At 30.1% G+C, this 16044-nt stretch overlaps 3 protein-coding genes across 5 annotated transcripts; 1 reads left to right on the top strand and 2 right to left on the bottom strand.

The window, feature by feature from the left end:
* Nucleotides 1-341: 341 nt before the first annotated feature.
* LOC101223012 (gibberellin 3-beta-dioxygenase 1) lies at nt 342-1983 on the top strand. Its single transcript, XM_004135782.3, has 2 exons — nt 342-902; nt 983-1983. The coding sequence occupies exons 1-2, from the start codon at nt 409-411 to the stop codon at nt 1611-1613; spliced, it is 1125 nt and encodes a 374-aa protein (XP_004135830.1). The 5' UTR covers nt 342-408; the 3' UTR covers nt 1614-1983.
* Nucleotides 1984-8009: 6026 nt separating this feature from the next.
* On the bottom strand, nt 8010-10606 carry LOC101219865 (probable inactive 2-oxoglutarate-dependent dioxygenase AOP2). 2 transcript variants are annotated; one of them, XM_031888550.1, is made up of 4 exons: nt 10178-10606; nt 9354-9444; nt 9114-9218; nt 8010-8540 (listed from the first exon to the last, which is right to left on the bottom strand). In XM_031888550.1, exons 1-4 carry the CDS (start codon nt 10552-10554, stop codon nt 8298-8300), a joined length of 816 nt encoding a protein of 271 aa, XP_031744410.1. In that variant the 5' UTR covers nt 10555-10606; the 3' UTR covers nt 8010-8297. The 2 variants fall into 2 exon arrangements, with proteins under 2 accessions (XP_031744410.1, XP_004136073.1); XM_004136025.3 differs by having other exon boundaries at nt 9114-9444; nt 10178-10604.
* A 1973-nt stretch (nt 10607-12579) lies between these two features.
* Nucleotides 12580-15067, bottom strand: LOC101220102 (2-oxoglutarate-dependent dioxygenase AOP3). 2 transcript variants are annotated; one of them, XM_004136026.3, is made up of 3 exons: nt 14553-15067; nt 13372-13696; nt 12580-13035 (listed from the first exon to the last, which is right to left on the bottom strand). In XM_004136026.3, exons 1-3 carry the CDS (start codon nt 14936-14938, stop codon nt 12793-12795), a joined length of 954 nt encoding a protein of 317 aa, XP_004136074.1. In that variant the 5' UTR covers nt 14939-15067; the 3' UTR covers nt 12580-12792. The 2 variants fall into 2 exon arrangements, with proteins under 2 accessions (XP_004136074.1, XP_031744406.1); XM_031888546.1 differs by having other exon boundaries at nt 13372-13567.
* Nucleotides 15068-16044: the final 977 nt, after the last annotated feature.

Genomic DNA, 16044 nt, shown 5'->3' with positions numbered 1-16044 from the left:
ACCACTCCTTCCAACACACACACACATTATACTACCCTCTTCACACCCACCTTTTGTCACTATTCTCCCGTCTATTTCAATCTATCTACTTGCACTTCAAACTACACTTATCTTTGTTGAATGATACAATATTAAATTTATCTTCGTAGGATAGTATCAAAACAAATATAGTCCAAAAAACGTTATGTGTTCAATTTTCTATATGGTTGTATTAAGCTGCAAAAAGGTAGGTACAAATGGGGAATTCCATAAATATTTCTCTCTCATATTATGAGTTTGGGTGTGAGTTGAGAGAAGTTGTCAGCATCTACAAAGCCATGATCTCTATAAATACCAACTATATTGTAACCTCTTGCCTTAACCTTCCTATATTTCCTCTTAAAGAAAAAACATTCTTTCCAAGTCTATATGGGGAGCAATATCAAAATAACAGAAGTCTTCAAATCTCACCCCGTTCATATTCCCATTCACAAAAACCTTGACTTTGATTCTCTTCATGAACTACCCGATTCCTATGATTGGATTCAACCCGATTCTTTCCCTAGTTCTTCCCTTTCTAACAATCATCTCTCTGATTCCATCCCTTTAATTGACCTTTCTCTCCCTAATGCCCCTCAACTCATTGGCAATGCCTTCCGTACTTGGGGGGCATTCCAAGTCATTAACCATGGTGTTCCCATTTCCCTCCTTCACTCCATTGAATCCTCTGCTAATTCCCTCTTCTCCCTTCCTCCTCCACATAAACTCAAGGCCGCTCGTCCCTCCGACGGTATCTCTGGTTACGGTCTTGTCCGTATTTCCTCCTTCTTCCCTAAACGTATGTGGTCGGAAGGCTTCACTATCGTCGGTTCCCCTCTCGAACACTTCCGAAAACTCTGGCCTCATGACTACACTCGTTACTGGTATTTTTACAGTCACCTTCAATCATTTTTATTTTTATTTTTTATTTTATATGGTGTCTTATTATTTTTGAAATTTGTAGTGATATAGTGGAGGAATATGACCGAGAGATGAAGAGTCTATGTGGAAGGCTGATGTGGGTTGCGTTGGGAGAATTAGGCATAACACGAGAGGATGTGAATTGGGCCGGCCCGAATGGGGATTTCAAGACAAGTAATGCAGCCACTCAATTGAACTCCTACCCGGTCTGCCCGGATCCCGACCGAGCCATGGGACTCGGGGCTCATACTGACACTAGCCTCTTAACCATTGTGTATCAAAACAACACGAGAGGGTTACAAGTTTTGAGAGAAGGAAACCGATGGGTGACGGTGGAGCCAGTACCCGGTGCACTAGTCGTCCAAGTTGGAGACTTGCTTCATATTCTTACAAACGGTTTGTACCCAAGTCCGGTTCATCAAGCTGTTGTGAACCGGACCAGGAAACGTCTCTCAGTGGCTTACGTTTTTGGGCCGCCGGAAAGCGCCGAAATTTCACCGCTTAAGAAACTTTTGGGTCCAACCCAACCCCCCCTTTACCGGACGGTAACTTGGACTGAGTACCTTCGTAAAAAAGCTGAGCACTTCAACAACGCACTTTCATCCGTTCGTCTTTGCGCACCTCTCACTGGACTGTTAGACGTTAATGATCACAGCCAGGTTAAAGTAGGCTAACATCCATCTCTTCCTATTCCTAAAACACATCATATATATATATATATATATATATATTTATATATATAATGTAATTGAAGCCAATTTAGGGATAGGAATGTTTTCTTTAATTTCAATAGAGTGAAGAAAAAGAGTTTTGCATGGTGGGTGTAGTGAGTAAAATCTAATCCACAGTGTGTGTGTTAGTGTGTGGATTAGAAAGGTTTATGTGGAAAGCAAAAAGAAAACTTTAATGAAAATAGAAAAAAGAAAAAAAAAAGATTTTTATTTTTTGGACATGTATCTTTGAAATTAAAATTGTATTTGTGTATTACTATTAGTTATTGATTAATTTTAGGGATGGGATGGAAATAAATGACAGATTCTTTTCTTTTTCTTTCTTTCTTTTCAACGAGTAAAATCAACTTAATGATTGCTTGTTAATATAATGCTTTTGAAAAATGATTAACTCAATCATTAACTACGCTTTAAATCTTGATTTACCTCCACTAATTATTGTTATAACGACCTTGATTATGTTCCACGTGTACTCTCACATCATGCCAAGTGGGTAATTAAAATCATCATAATTAATTTGTACTATATATTGACAGAAACAAAGCCTTTATAATAATAAAAAAAAGGAATCTATATTTTTTTTTATGGGTGTTTCTAAAGCAAATTGAAGAAATGAGAATCTTTTATAAATGTGTTACTTTGTATTTCATTTGGTTTAGATGTTGAATACATGTTGTTTGTCTCGAGGTTTGTCAAGAATATGAATTTTTTTTAGATATGTAATATTCTTCTTGTATTCCAACAACTACCCTCCAAAACCTCACTTTCCTTTATTAATGGTATTGGCATGACTTCTATCCCTTCAAACACCTACACACTTAGGAGGAGTTGTTTAAAAAAATAAAAACCATTCATGTACTCATTAACACTTCTAGACTTAAAAATAGTGTGTAATTGTGCTTCAAAACCCGAGTAAAAAATAATTGATTGAAGGAAAAAATGGGGATAAAATATGTTAGATGGTATAGAGATTCAATTTAACTTCACATATTAGCTTAAGTTTTTGAGTTAATAGATGAGTTTGACATAGTTGTTAAAAGCATGTAGTATATAAGAGGTATTATTTTACTTCAACCCTAATTAATATATTTATTTCCACTTGTTCGATTATTTTTCATATTTCAAACCTATTAAGTAAGGGGAGTGTTAGATTATATATTCTTAAATTTACCTTCTCTTTTTGGGTCTATTATTGATAATTTAATAATAAAAAATTAAGAAGGGGTGAAAGGAAGAAAGGGAGATCATGGGAATTTGTGTGGATGTTTAGGGTTATATCATTGAGATATTAGAATAGTTATAGAAATTATTTGATAAGACAAAGAAGCAACATATATGAGGTTTCATCCTAACCAACTAAATTGAGTAGTGTGTAAAAGGAGTAATTCGTGTGTTAATAAAAACTTAAGAGATCAACACGTAGAGCCTCAAGATAATAGGTGTCTATATATTTTGAATAGTTTACCATATTCTTTGATCGATTTGGTTTCAAAACTTATCACATGAAGTTCAAACTGAGTATTCAAGTAAAATAAATACAAGAGAGAACATATGTAAAATGTATATACATGAATTACTTTTTGTATTATGGATAAGTTTGAATTGAAATTCGATCATAGATATATTTTGTTGGAGTTGGTGGATAGGGATATTGTCCTGTAAAAGACTGCAACCATGTGTTTGTTGGTATTTGAGCTTTTCCAAGTTGAGTACTGCCATAGAAACCAAAACCAATCATCTTCCCCTCTTGTCATCAGATGGGGCAGTTTTTACCGTTTCTTCCCCTAATTTCTCACATCTCTTTTATAGGTTTTTAATTACTTCATCATTTTTTGTGTTTAAAAGTTATATGTCAATTTAATGGAATGATAATGGATGAAATTAAACTTAAAAATGCATCCTCCAATCAAGCCTCAAGTCATATAGGAGCAAAGGAGAAATTTTATAAGTCTAGTTATAGAATGAAATTATGTCTGACGCTTCTCATCGCTCCACCGTATATAAATATTTGTTTAAAAAGATATTTGATAACTTTATCTTTTATGGTGGAAATATGGAAACCACACAATGATGCATCCAAGTTTTTTTCTTACATAAAAGTTAAAAGAATGTGTTTTTAAAGCTCCACTCTAATGAAAGTTAAATGACTCTCATTAGAACCACTCTAATAAGCTTGTCCACATATCAACTATCGATTTTTAAAGCTCCAGTTGTTGGCATCTGTAAAAAAAATTGAAAAATATTGAAGAAATTTCTTATGGAAGAACAAAAATGAAGACAAGCTTACCCACCTCCATAGATGGTCCAAAGTCACTCTTCCTATTGAAAATGGTGGTCTAGGTATACATAAAATAGCAGATACCAACTTTTCCTTCTTGTGTAAATGGCTATGGAGATTCCATACTGAAGCTGATCCCCTCTAGAAAAAAGTTATTACTGCTAGATATAATCAGACATTCATTGGAGAGTTGTCTACATATGGAAAATATAGTTCGCTTTGATAGCTCCTTGGAGAAATATTATCAAAGGTGTCGACTGGTATAATGCTCAAATCAAATGGACGGTAAACAATGGCGAAAATCTCTCCTTTTGGAAAGGAAATTGGTGTGAGATCAGCCCCGTATACACATAAACCATGGTTATTTGCCTTATCTACCATCCAAAATGGCTTCGTAAAAGACATGTGGAATTGTAGCATTTTGGATTGGGACTTCAAACCAAGAAGATCCCTTCGAAATTGTGAACATCATGCGCAGTGGAATGAAATCAAGCGACATTTCAAAACCCCAAATGATAGTAGAGCTATTGACTATCCCACTTGGAAATTGAACATTAATGGTAAATTTTTCGTTGCTTCTGTTAAGAAAGTCTTTTTTAGCTTGAACCAAAGAGATGATATTAATATTGATGTTAACATCTTTTCTCAACTTTGGAAAACCAAAATCCCCAAGAAATGTCGTTTTTTCATATGGTCTCTTTTACATTGTTGTATTAACACTGCTGACATTCTTCAGAGAAAAGTTTCAACTCTCAATCTGAGTTCAAATTGGTGTTCTTTATGTAAAAGACACTCAGAGGAGATTGACCATATTTTCATAGATTGTCATACTGCTAAAATTCTATGGAACAAGCTTGAAGGTCTTCAACCAAGAGCAGAATGTTGTTTTCTTGTGTTCTTTCCTTTGCTCAATAAAACAACGCAACAAAAGAGGTATCATCATTTTTAATACTATTGCATTGGTGTTATGGATCTTATGGTTGGAGAGAAATAATAGCATTTTCAAAGGCAAGGAAAAATCTACCATTGATCTCTCAAAAGACACCATTTATCTCTTGGGGTTGATCAACCTAGTGGAAATGTTTGAATGCACCTACCGATCCAACGTATCTTTTTCAAAAAAAAAAATTAAAAACTTTGTCAACAATTTTTAATATTTTTAATTATTTTATAAATTTTCTTAATGGCCCTTTTAAAGTCTCCAACGTTTGAAAGAAAAAGAAATTTAAAGTTGTAAATTTTTATTTGAAAAACACAATGTTAGGTATCAAATGTGATATCTTTTCTATATATTTTCAATGTGACAACTCAATATAGTGCTTCTTTTAAGTCATCATTTTTTTTTATCGAATTTCATTTTGTTTTAGGCCACAAATTATTTGGACTTTTTTTTCCAAAACTAATTTTGGTTTAGTGACTTAAATTTTAAAACTAAAAACGAGAAACGAAATAACTACCAATTGAGACCTCAACCACTACCAATCGAGACCTCAACCACTTTCAAAGCTAAAAACTTTCTTATGAAAATACGAGTTTTCAAGTGAGCAACTATTGAATTGTACAAAAATAGGTTCAGACGAGCCAACACCCGTCTTTTTTTCATACATTAATTTGGGAAGGATAGTACTGTACCTTTGGCAGTCCATTTCAATCACATCAAATTAATAGCCTTGCCTATGCTCTTAACTCTTGACTTATATAATGTCCAAATTTATATTGTCATACATATACATTCTTTAATTTTTCCCTACTATAAAAAGATTTTTTTCATTTTTGTCATAAAGTGTTAGTTAGTGGAAAATTTAAATGTTTAAATGGTAGTGTGAAATCTTTAGGAAAAATAACATTTTTAGATCACCTTAACATAATCAATTATTTATTCAAATTAGGTTACTGATTTTTTGTTAGGCCAAAATTTATTGATATCTTATAAATTTGTTTGCTTCTCAGTGTTGTATAATTAAATAACTTATTCCATGCATAAAATTAGTTGAAAATAATTTGTGGACTGATTGAAATAAGTATTGAATTATATACATACATATCATTAGGGTTATGAAAATTTGAAATTAAATTGATGATAATTAACGTGTAGCAACTAGGTCATGGGCATATTTATTATTATTTAGATTTGTATAGAAAAATCAATATTATTCAACCAATGAGATAAATTGCAAGGTATTAACTTAGATCATAAGAAACATTATTGTCTTTATTCTCTTTTTAATTTGTTTGTTTTTCTTTGGATGTTTTTTTTTTTAATTTTAGATTGTGAGATCTAATATTATCCTATGCAATAATATAATAAGTAATCCAACCAAAATAATGATAAATAACAAAATTTTAAAGAAGAAAAAAGAAAATTATTCTTATCAATTTGGGTTGGTGGCCATTTGTTTTGTTTGTTGGTGATGATATTAATAGTGGGAATATGTTGCCTCCCACAACAGTTATTTCAAATCTATACAATATCTAAACCCAAAGAGTTTGAATTTTTGTATAAGAAGATATATATATATATATATATATATATAATATTTTAGTACATATATATATGATATTTGATGTGTGACATATAAGTTTGACATATTATATATGAATTATTCTTTGAATTAGACATGTTAATTAGTTTTGTGGATCCATCACTTATTTCTTCTGATTATTCATTATTACCACTTGAGATCATAAATATATATACACTTGTTGTTTCTTTTGAAACAATGATCATATCATCATACTCATATATTGTACTATCTATCTATATAGATATTCATGAATATATGTGTGTGTGTACAGAACTTGTTCAAAAAGCAAAAAAGGGAAAGAAAATAGAAACTGAAAGAAGAGAATATCTTAGGCAATTGTCCTTTTCTAAGAGAAAGCATAGAGTTTGAATTACAAATTCAATCTCTTGTGTAAGAGTGGAAGACAAGTGAGAAATATAATCATAACTTTGGAAGATTCTAGCTCATTTCTTGTTAAGTGCTTACAAATATTATTTTTGAAGCAAACCACGAATCTTAGTTTTATTTTTTAAGAAAATACTTTTGTTTTCTTTGAGATTGGAATATCATAGTTATTAATAAAAAAAATGATTGTAAAGGATAAAACTTCCATAACTATTTTTATATTATAGCAAAATTTAAGTTTTCATATTTACATGGATGGATTCAATCTAATTTTTATTTTTATTTTTTGCTATATTTTTGTAAACATTTTGGTTGATTGAAGATTATATTTTGAAACTTTTTTCACTAAATTTGGCTCAAAATGATTAGTTTGAGTAAAAAATCTATAACAAATAGTTCTCTTTTGGTATTTTTGTAATTTGTACGTTAGAAAATAGTGAAGAAAAGAAAATAGTGAACAAAGATAATTAAATATGATAAACACCATTTTTCTCTCTTGACTTTAAAATTTCTTTCAACATTATTTTTAATATATGTATTTTTAAAATATTTAATTTTAATCTATGTACTATTGATAAACTATTTTTTTTTTATCAAAATTAACTAAATAGTAATAATGTTCATACAATAAAATATAATATATGAATACGTACACTTTTAAAATTTTGAAAAAAATGGTAATGATAAAATTTCTTTGAAAAAGATTAACAATAAAACAAGCTATAAGAATTGAATTTAAGATTTTTATAAAGTGGTTGAAATAAAAACATAACTTCACAATATATGAATCAAAATAATATTTTAACTAAAAATATACATTCACAATTACTATCAAGTTGATCAACTTAAAATTTATAATCTTATATTATATTTTTATATTATGGGTATATATCAACAAACCCAATAATTTAATCTTGGTTTGATAACTATTTTTTATATTTAAAATTTAAAAATTAAGTTGATAAACATCACTATTAATTTACCTATGAGTAAGTAGCGCTTTCTTTAGTTATCTATTCTAATTTCTAACCATATACTTCTCAAAAATTATGTCAAATTAATTGGAAGTAGTTAGTTTTTCAAAAAAAAAAAAAGATTTCTTCTTTTTTTTTTTTTTTTGGAATTGCTCATTAGAATGTATCAATATAATCGTTAACCCTTAAAAAAGATGAAGCAACTATATATATATGCAACAACGTTTAGACTATGAAAGCAAATTGTTACAAAATGATACCTTAACAATTTAGAAAAACCACACTACATATGTGAAGCCATATGTGTAAACTTTGCATAAGAAAGAAAGAAAAACGTAGCATTTACCATACCTTAACAGATAAGTAAATAATTATACTAAATATTCAGGGAGTATTGTGAAAGATCAAATATAGGATTGTTGAGTATTGAGTGCATGCATGAGCTGGAAGCTTCGCTTTGTTGAATTCAAAGGCCACAATAATCTTTGATACGAGAGATAGTTTTATGAGAAGCATTAGCTTTGTCATAAGTAAGGAAATCATAATGATGAAATGGCTTGTAACGTAGTGGGTTGGCATCGTCCACAAACTCTTGAGGTACTTCAATTCTCCCATTCTTGAATGAAAACATCCCAATTGAATATCTTGTTTCCTCTCCTCTCATTATCACTCTATGCCTGCAAGACCTTATTCTCTCGTTGCTCCATGCCTACACCCACCAATCAAGTAATGTATGGTTAATTATATAACTCCTCAAACTTTGAAAAGTTGAAAGTTTTTTCCTTTGAAAGTAACTGATGAAGGCCGCTTCTCTTGTTAAATTTATGGATGAGACGATAAAGCTTGAGTAACGAAAAAATGTGAACATATATGACGGAGTTGGGGTTAGTAAAATAATCATAAATGAAAGAACAGAAACTTGAACATGTGGAGTTGATCAATAAGAGAAGACAACAATAGATATACTTTTAAAGTTCATAGAATGGTTAAAACCAAACCTATATTAACCTCTTAGATATTAAATAAAAAGATTGACACAACTATCATAAAGTTGATAGACTAAATTTATATTTTCATATATGCATGTTTTTAAGAAATAACAGATATGGGTATAACCTCTTAATTAAAAGTTCATTTTTTTTGCAAATCCAACCTTGTGGCCTCCAATCATATGGTTTCACGAGACAAACTTATAATTATATTCTCTAATCCGATAACTAACGTTCATGACCTAAATTTTGTGGGAAAAGAAAACAAAAAGAAAGGATTGGTGTGTAGTTACCATGAGTGCATCGCCAGCCATGACAGTGAAGGAGCAATGAGATGAGGGGTGAACTTCGAGCCATTGATCATCAAGTAATTGAATTTGAAGACCAGAAATGAGATGCTGATGAATTATGGATAAGAAAGTTAGATCAGTATGGGAATGCAAACCAACATCGTTTTCATCTTTCTCAGCTACTCTGTATTTGAAGAGTCGAAGAAGGTAATTTGTGGACTCCATTATTGGTTCACTCACAACCTTATTTGATACTCCATAGCTTTCCAACACCATTTTTGTTACCATATGCTCCAATTTCGCCACCAATGTCGAGAAACGTTCAACAGCTACACTGTCATCAACATAGACACCGAATTGAAAGTTTGAGGTATTATTAAAATTGGTTCAAAATCACTTTTGGTCATTGAAGTAACAATTTTTGTTTCTCTAAAAGATTTGTTGCGATTTAAGTGAAAATCAGAGTTAAGTTTTAACGTGAGATGTCTTGCATTAGGCAGATCAATAAACTAATTATTAACGTGAGAAGCTATAAAGTCTAAATTCTTATACTTCTAAAAATTAACCTTTAATTTTGATGAATTGTTTTAAAAGTTAGATTAAAATTACAAAATTTAGAGACTAAATTATTATAAAATTAAAAGGAAAAGAATTAAATATTAGACAGACCTATATATGAAAAAAAAATTAATTACTCATTAGACACTTTTTAAAGTTTAAGAAGAAAATAAACACAATTTGTTAGGCACTGTGATTTTCCAAAATAATAATTTTTTTCTTCAGAAATCAACAAATAATTAAACAATTAAATCATCTTTATGCACAACCGACATGTGAATTTGATCATTTTAGTTATGTTTAAAAAGAAGTCTTAAATTTTCAATCACACATATGTGATATAATATTCTAAATAAATCATCGAGGAATTAATCATATATGGTGAAGTTTAATGACTCTTCCAAATATCATAAGAATCAAACTGAATTTACTAAATATATACAGATGGTGGACAACAAAAATAAGTACTATATATAGTGTGTACGTATCTATGTTAATAATGAAATTACCAGAAGTGATTGTTTTCTGTAGTAGGCCACATGAGATTGGCAAAACTCTGAGTTGGTTGTAGCTGAATTGGATTATCAATAGCCATGGATTCATAGAGAGGAAGAAATGAGTATCCACCAAAATAGCCATGGTAAGGCTTTTCACTTGTGTTCTTCATTCTCGTTTCAATTGGGAGATGAAAAAGCTCTTTTGTTGCTTCAAAAATGGAGTTATGAAGCTCCAAAGAAACTTTGTCATAAACCACTGAAAAACAACCAAATTGTTCTAAACCAAATCTCATCTCTCTGCATGCCAAACCCCATTCTTTTGTGCCTTCCTCTAATTTTGACAAATCTATTATGGGAATCACCACTTTGGATTTTGCTTCACAAACCATTTTGTTTCTTACGACCTCAATAACTCTCGGCTACCATTTTTTTCGTTATGTAGGAGAGAACAATTTTTTTATAAAAAAAATGTGAGTTTGATTTTGGCTCTATTTGTGAATGATTGATCTGATTCGTTGTGTTTTTTTGTCAAGGATTTGGACTGTGAGAAGTAAAATTTAATTGGTGTGGGGTTATTTGAAATATTTAAGTGATAATATGCTTGATTAATTTGAATTAAGTTAGCTTTCTTTGGGACAAATGATATTAAATTAAAAGAATATGACCAAAATATGAATATGACACATGCATGAGTATATATATATATATATGTATGTAGGTATGTATAAATAATGGAATATAGTTCTTGAATATTTAGACAAACAGATCAAGACAAAAATGTTGTTATATCCATGCATTAGTGGTAAAGTTATTATTCTATTTGTTAATATGAGTATAGTGAATTAGGTACACATATTTGTGATAATTAAAATCATCAATGTCTCATATGATCCTACTTTTCAAATTGGTTAGGTTTTGTTTATTTTGGTAATATTTTTGTTTTTTAATATTTTTTTGAAAAAAAGATATGTTGGGTCAGTAGGTGCACCCAGACATCTCCACTAAGTGGACACCTCCTTAACACCCTCATCATCCCCACTTTCATTAATATAGGAAGAATTAGTACAATTACAGCCGGGGACAAAAACTAAAGGGCTAGAGCAAAGTCCATAACAAAAAGTTAGAAAGCATTTAAATTGATAGCGTTAGAGGAAGCACTATAATTTACAAACATAGAGTATTTGTTAGCCCACAGTCCCGAGAGAGAAAGGATGTCTTCCCAGAGATCAATGGCAGATTTTTCATCATTGAAAATGCGATTATTTCTCTCCAACCACAAGATCCACAACACGGATGCTATAGTATTAAAAAAGATGATACTCCTTTTCTTGCGTTGTTTTATTTGGCAGAGGAAAGAGTATAAGGAAACAACCTTCTACTGTTAGTTTTTCCATCCCAGAAGTTCTTCAAGTTTGTTCCATAGAATTTTGGCAGTATGACAATCTATGAAAATATGGTCAATATCCTCTAAGCGTCTTTTACATAAAAAACATCAATTTGTTTTTTAATATTAAACAGATTTTTCCTAAAAAGAAATTTACAATATAACATTCATTTATCCTCAATGAATTATTTTTAGCTAAATTCTAAAACAGAAACTCATTCACTTTTTTAGTTCTATGAAATTTGTTTGATTTTTTCCTACCTATCCATATTAGAAGTAATTTAACCATGGATCACACCTTTGACTACTTCCGAGAGTACTCCACTATATCTTGCTTTAAATTTAACTTCAACACTCAAAGAATTTAGGGAGCACAACGTTGAAAGCTTTGAAGCTTTAAACAACCTCATCTGTTCCATAAATACAAAATCACAAAAGAGGTTGATTCTTTTCAATCTTCTGATAGTAATCATCTGGACTACTTGGCTGGAAGGAACAACAGATTATTCAACAACAGCTTTACCTCTTCATTCAACCTGTGGGAGAATCTCTCCAAACTCACGGCCTTATGGTCCACCAAACATAAGCTCTTCTAAATTTACTCCCAAACATAACCTCTTCTAAATTTACTCTGCTACTAGTATTGCTCTTAATATCAATGCTTTTTGCTAATGTTATGCATTGTTACATTTTGTCTTTATCTCTAGCCCTTCTGTAATATTGACATTATTTTCTCGAGTGCTTTATCGAATATATATATGAGAATCATGAAGGTACTAAGAAAGTGCTCACCTAGTAAGGATGTTTGTGTGCGTCTATTAACCTATCGAGTATCCTTTTCTAAACAATACAAGTCTAGACAAAAGCATTAAAATTTAAAGCTATGTTCCAGCCATATATATTTTATTAAGATTGTGAGTCCAATAATTAAACCAAATTGTTTTCATCTGCCTTTAATTACTTGTGTACTTAGAAGATGTTCTTAATTTGAAATTTTGAATTAAAAAACAAACCACAAATGTAAGAGGAGTAGGAAAAGAGAATACATTGTTCATATATATTAAGAAGAGAACAAAAGTTACAAGAAGTTTATTAGGGGAGAAAGTTCTTAAACTAAAAGCACAACAAAGAAAAACAAACCAAAACCCAAAGCTTATACAAGCACACCCATAATAGGAACTTACAAATATAAAACATATACCAAACTGGATAGAGTACTCTTATTGCATTGTTATATTATATTTTAGATTGCACAATAGTCTTTAAGAGGAGATTTGGAGTTGAAGCCCTCTTTAGAACGGAAGAAATGAAGCAATCCAATATGATCAAAAGGTTTATATCGCAAAGGATGATTTTGATCAACAAGTTCTTTTGGCACTTCCACAATTCCATTGCTGAATCCAAACATCGCAAGAGAATACCTATCTTCATTTCCTCTTATCGTCACTTTATGAGTTGGTGATTCTATTCTATCATTGCTCCATGCCTTCTCAACCCAACAAAAAAAGAAAACAGTATACAATTATTAGGGTTTATTCTCAAAATATAATGATCATGAAATCGACAAATAGCAGAGAATTTACATATCTATTTAACGTTATAGATATATTTATCTGTTGTTAGAGTCCACTATATTAACTTTTTTCATCGATTCTATATTGTTTACAATTTTTATTTTCTTTATTTGTCGATTTGATGATAATAATATAAGAATGTAGGAATGAATTTTACTAAATTATTAAAAGTTTAGTCTTTCAACTTTGAGTTCATCAATGTCATTAAAATTCAAAAATTGTATGATATGTATAATGATATATTCAACCTTGATTGCGTCTCCAGCAATGACGAGGAAGCTTGAGGGTGAAGAGTTGTCAACTTGAATCCATTGGCCATTTTTGGTTTTGAGCTCCAAACCATTGATATGATCTTGATAGACCATGGTGGTGAAGCTCTTATCAGTGTGATCCACAAGACATAAAGTAGGGTCTGGAGATTGAGGAGCTTTGCTTTTTAAAACTCTAAGAAGATAAGTAATGGAATCAGCATGAGAATTGTAATACTTTTCCACACCATAGCTTTCAAATATCATTTTGGTCACCATTTTGTCCAATTCTTCTGCTATCTTTGCAAATGAATGCAAAGTTGCACTGAAAAAACAAACCAAAAATTAAGAACATTATTATCACTTCTCTCTTCAACCAAAACAATTATGTATCCAAACCCCTCCAAATAAGAAGCTTTATCTTTGTCCAATTCTTTCATTTATCTTTCATTATTATTGAACTAGCTAGGCTACCTAGTCTTGTCTCTTGTTTGGATCCATTTGAACAACATTCTCCAAGAAGCTAAGAATTCTTTATTGAGACCAACCCACTAATAATAAAGCAGCTAGCTCCCAAGATCAGTACTCAAAAACCCACAAAGTAAACATCCAATAATCCCAACTCATTTATAAAAGTCAGCACCCACAGAAAAAATATATATAATAACATTCTGTTGTAATAGTGTTAAAAAAAATTATAAAAAAAAACAGTACAACAAAATTTCATATTTCTATTTGAGGTATGTGAAATTTTGTTATATCTTGCTAAAACAAATATTTACATATCAGATGATACGTGATCCAATTCACATCCTCAAAATATTAAGGGTTTAGGGTTCATATATTAAGAAAAATTGTTCTCCATAGCAAAATACTAAAATTAGTTACAAAATGTATTTAAGAGTTTGATGAATTTTGTTATATTTTGTAATTAGTTTTAATATTTTATCATTTTTAAAATATCTTATATTAAATAACATTAGTTCATATACCAATTGACAATAAGATTACTAATAAGTTCATCAAATCGTATAAAAAGCATAAGATTTATCCGTAAACTTTTTTTTAGCATAACGAGCATGAGACGTAGATTATTTGAACATCTTATGTAAAATTTGCTAACTATCTGAAAAACGAAAAATTGAAAGAAAGAAAGATGTAAAAGAAGAAGAGAAAATGACCTAAAATGGTGATTTCCCTCCGGCGGCCACATGAGATGAGAGAAGGATTGAACTTGATTGAAGTTAGTAGCATCATCAATTCCCAAGCTTTCATGAAGAGGAAGAGTACGAAGCTCTCCAACGTATCCATTAAAAGGCTTTTCATATTTATTCATCTTCTTCCTCTCAATTGGAAGCTCAAAAAGTTCTTTCACTGCCTTCAACACTTCCTCCCTAAGTTCTTTACTTACTCCCTCATACTTCGCTATAAAACATCCGTACTCTTCCATGGCTTCCCGGACATTTTTGCTCGTTCTCCGCCACTCGACGCCGCCCTCCGCCTTCACTTTTTCATCACTGAAATTTATCACCGGCAGCCTGATCTCCTCCGTCGTTTCTGAACCCATTAACCAAACACCTTATTAATTATTCTCTCTGATGCCTTTTAACCTTTGATGATATTTTGGTTTATTGTTTTATGTTCAAATTAGAAGCATTAGACAGAAGATTTAAAATATCAATATTAACGAAAACGTCGTAACGTTTAGTTCATGTAAATGTTGATGTTATATAAATTAAATAAAAATTGGAAGAAATTATTTAAATTAATAGATATGTATTCTTTAAAATAATTTATTATCATGTTTATGTTATTGATATTTTGTTATTTTGTATGTTTTATGGAGTAAATTTACAATATAATGGAAATGTGTTGTCATTATCCATTGTTATATTCAACGTTCAATCCATAGAAATTGTGAAAACATTAATGGAAATGTCAATACATATTGATGGAAAATTTAATAAAATAAGTTTAGGTAATTCACATATATATTATATATATTATATTGTTTCCCAACTTTCTTTTCTCCAAATATTAGTTTATATCATACTTTAAATTAATAATTATATCAATTTTACTAGCATTATTAAATATAAATTTTTTTATTATTTTATGTAAATATTTTTATTCAGTTTTCCATATATTTGAAAATATTTCTTTTATAATGATTCTTTAGAAAAATATTTAGAATAATCAACGTGTTTGACGTGTATGGTAGAAATTTGAATGAGTTGCAAGTTTAAGAATAAAATATATTTAAAATGTGTAATACACTTTTTAGTGTATATAAAGTATTTTATAAAGTATTTTAGACGTATTAATATATCAAATCAGTATATTTATTAATTAAGTGTATCCATACTTTCTTTTGTCATTTTCATGGATAGGAAGACGTGTTCTTTTGTCATTTTTACGAAAATAATAATAATAAGTTTGGAGTGTAAGTCTAAATTTTAAAATTGATTTTGTAAAATGTAGAGAAGAATCTCTAACTAATGTGTTTTGAATATTGAGCTGATAAATGCATTATTAAGATGAATGCAATTATTCTAATTTGTGGTCCTCTAAATAATGTTAATACACATTGTAATTTATTATTATGTTCTTAGATTTGGAATTTAATGTATTAATTATTTGGGTCATGTACCATTAAATTACATTAAAAATGAT

Source organism: Cucumis sativus, chromosome 7 (genome assembly GCF_000004075.3).
Source record: "Cucumis sativus cultivar 9930 chromosome 7, Cucumber_9930_V3, whole genome shotgun sequence".
NCBI classification, from domain to species: domain Eukaryota; kingdom Viridiplantae; phylum Streptophyta; class Magnoliopsida; order Cucurbitales; family Cucurbitaceae; genus Cucumis; species Cucumis sativus.
This window is presented reverse-complemented; position numbering and strand designations above follow the sequence as displayed.

Coding starts and splice junctions, on each gene's coding strand:
- LOC101223012 (XM_004135782.3), top strand. CDS start 409: ATGGGGAGCAATATCAAAATAACAGAAGTCTTCAAATCTCACCCCGTT. Junction 903..982: donor CATGACTACACTCGTTACTG/GTATTTTTACAG, acceptor TGAAATTTGTAG/TGATATAGTGGAGGAATATG.
- LOC101219865 (XM_004136025.3), bottom strand. CDS start 10,554: ATGGTTTGTGAAGCAAAATCCAAAGTGGTGATTCCCATAATAGATTTG. Junction 9,445..10,177: donor ACAGAAAACAATCACTTCTG/GTAATTTCATTA, acceptor TGTTGATGACAG/TGTAGCTGTTGAACGTTTCT. Junction 8,541..9,113: donor TGGCTGGCGATGCACTCATG/GTAACTACACAC, acceptor TGGTGGGTGTAG/GCATGGAGCAACGAGAGAAT.
- LOC101220102 (XM_004136026.3), bottom strand. CDS start 14,938: ATGGGTTCAGAAACGACGGAGGAGATCAGGCTGCCGGTGATAAATTTC. Junction 13,697..14,552: donor GAGGGAAATCACCATTTTAG/GTCATTTTCTCT, acceptor TTGTTTTTTCAG/TGCAACTTTGCATTCATTTG. Junction 13,036..13,371: donor TTGCTGGAGACGCAATCAAG/GTTGAATATATC, acceptor TGGGTTGAGAAG/GCATGGAGCAATGATAGAAT.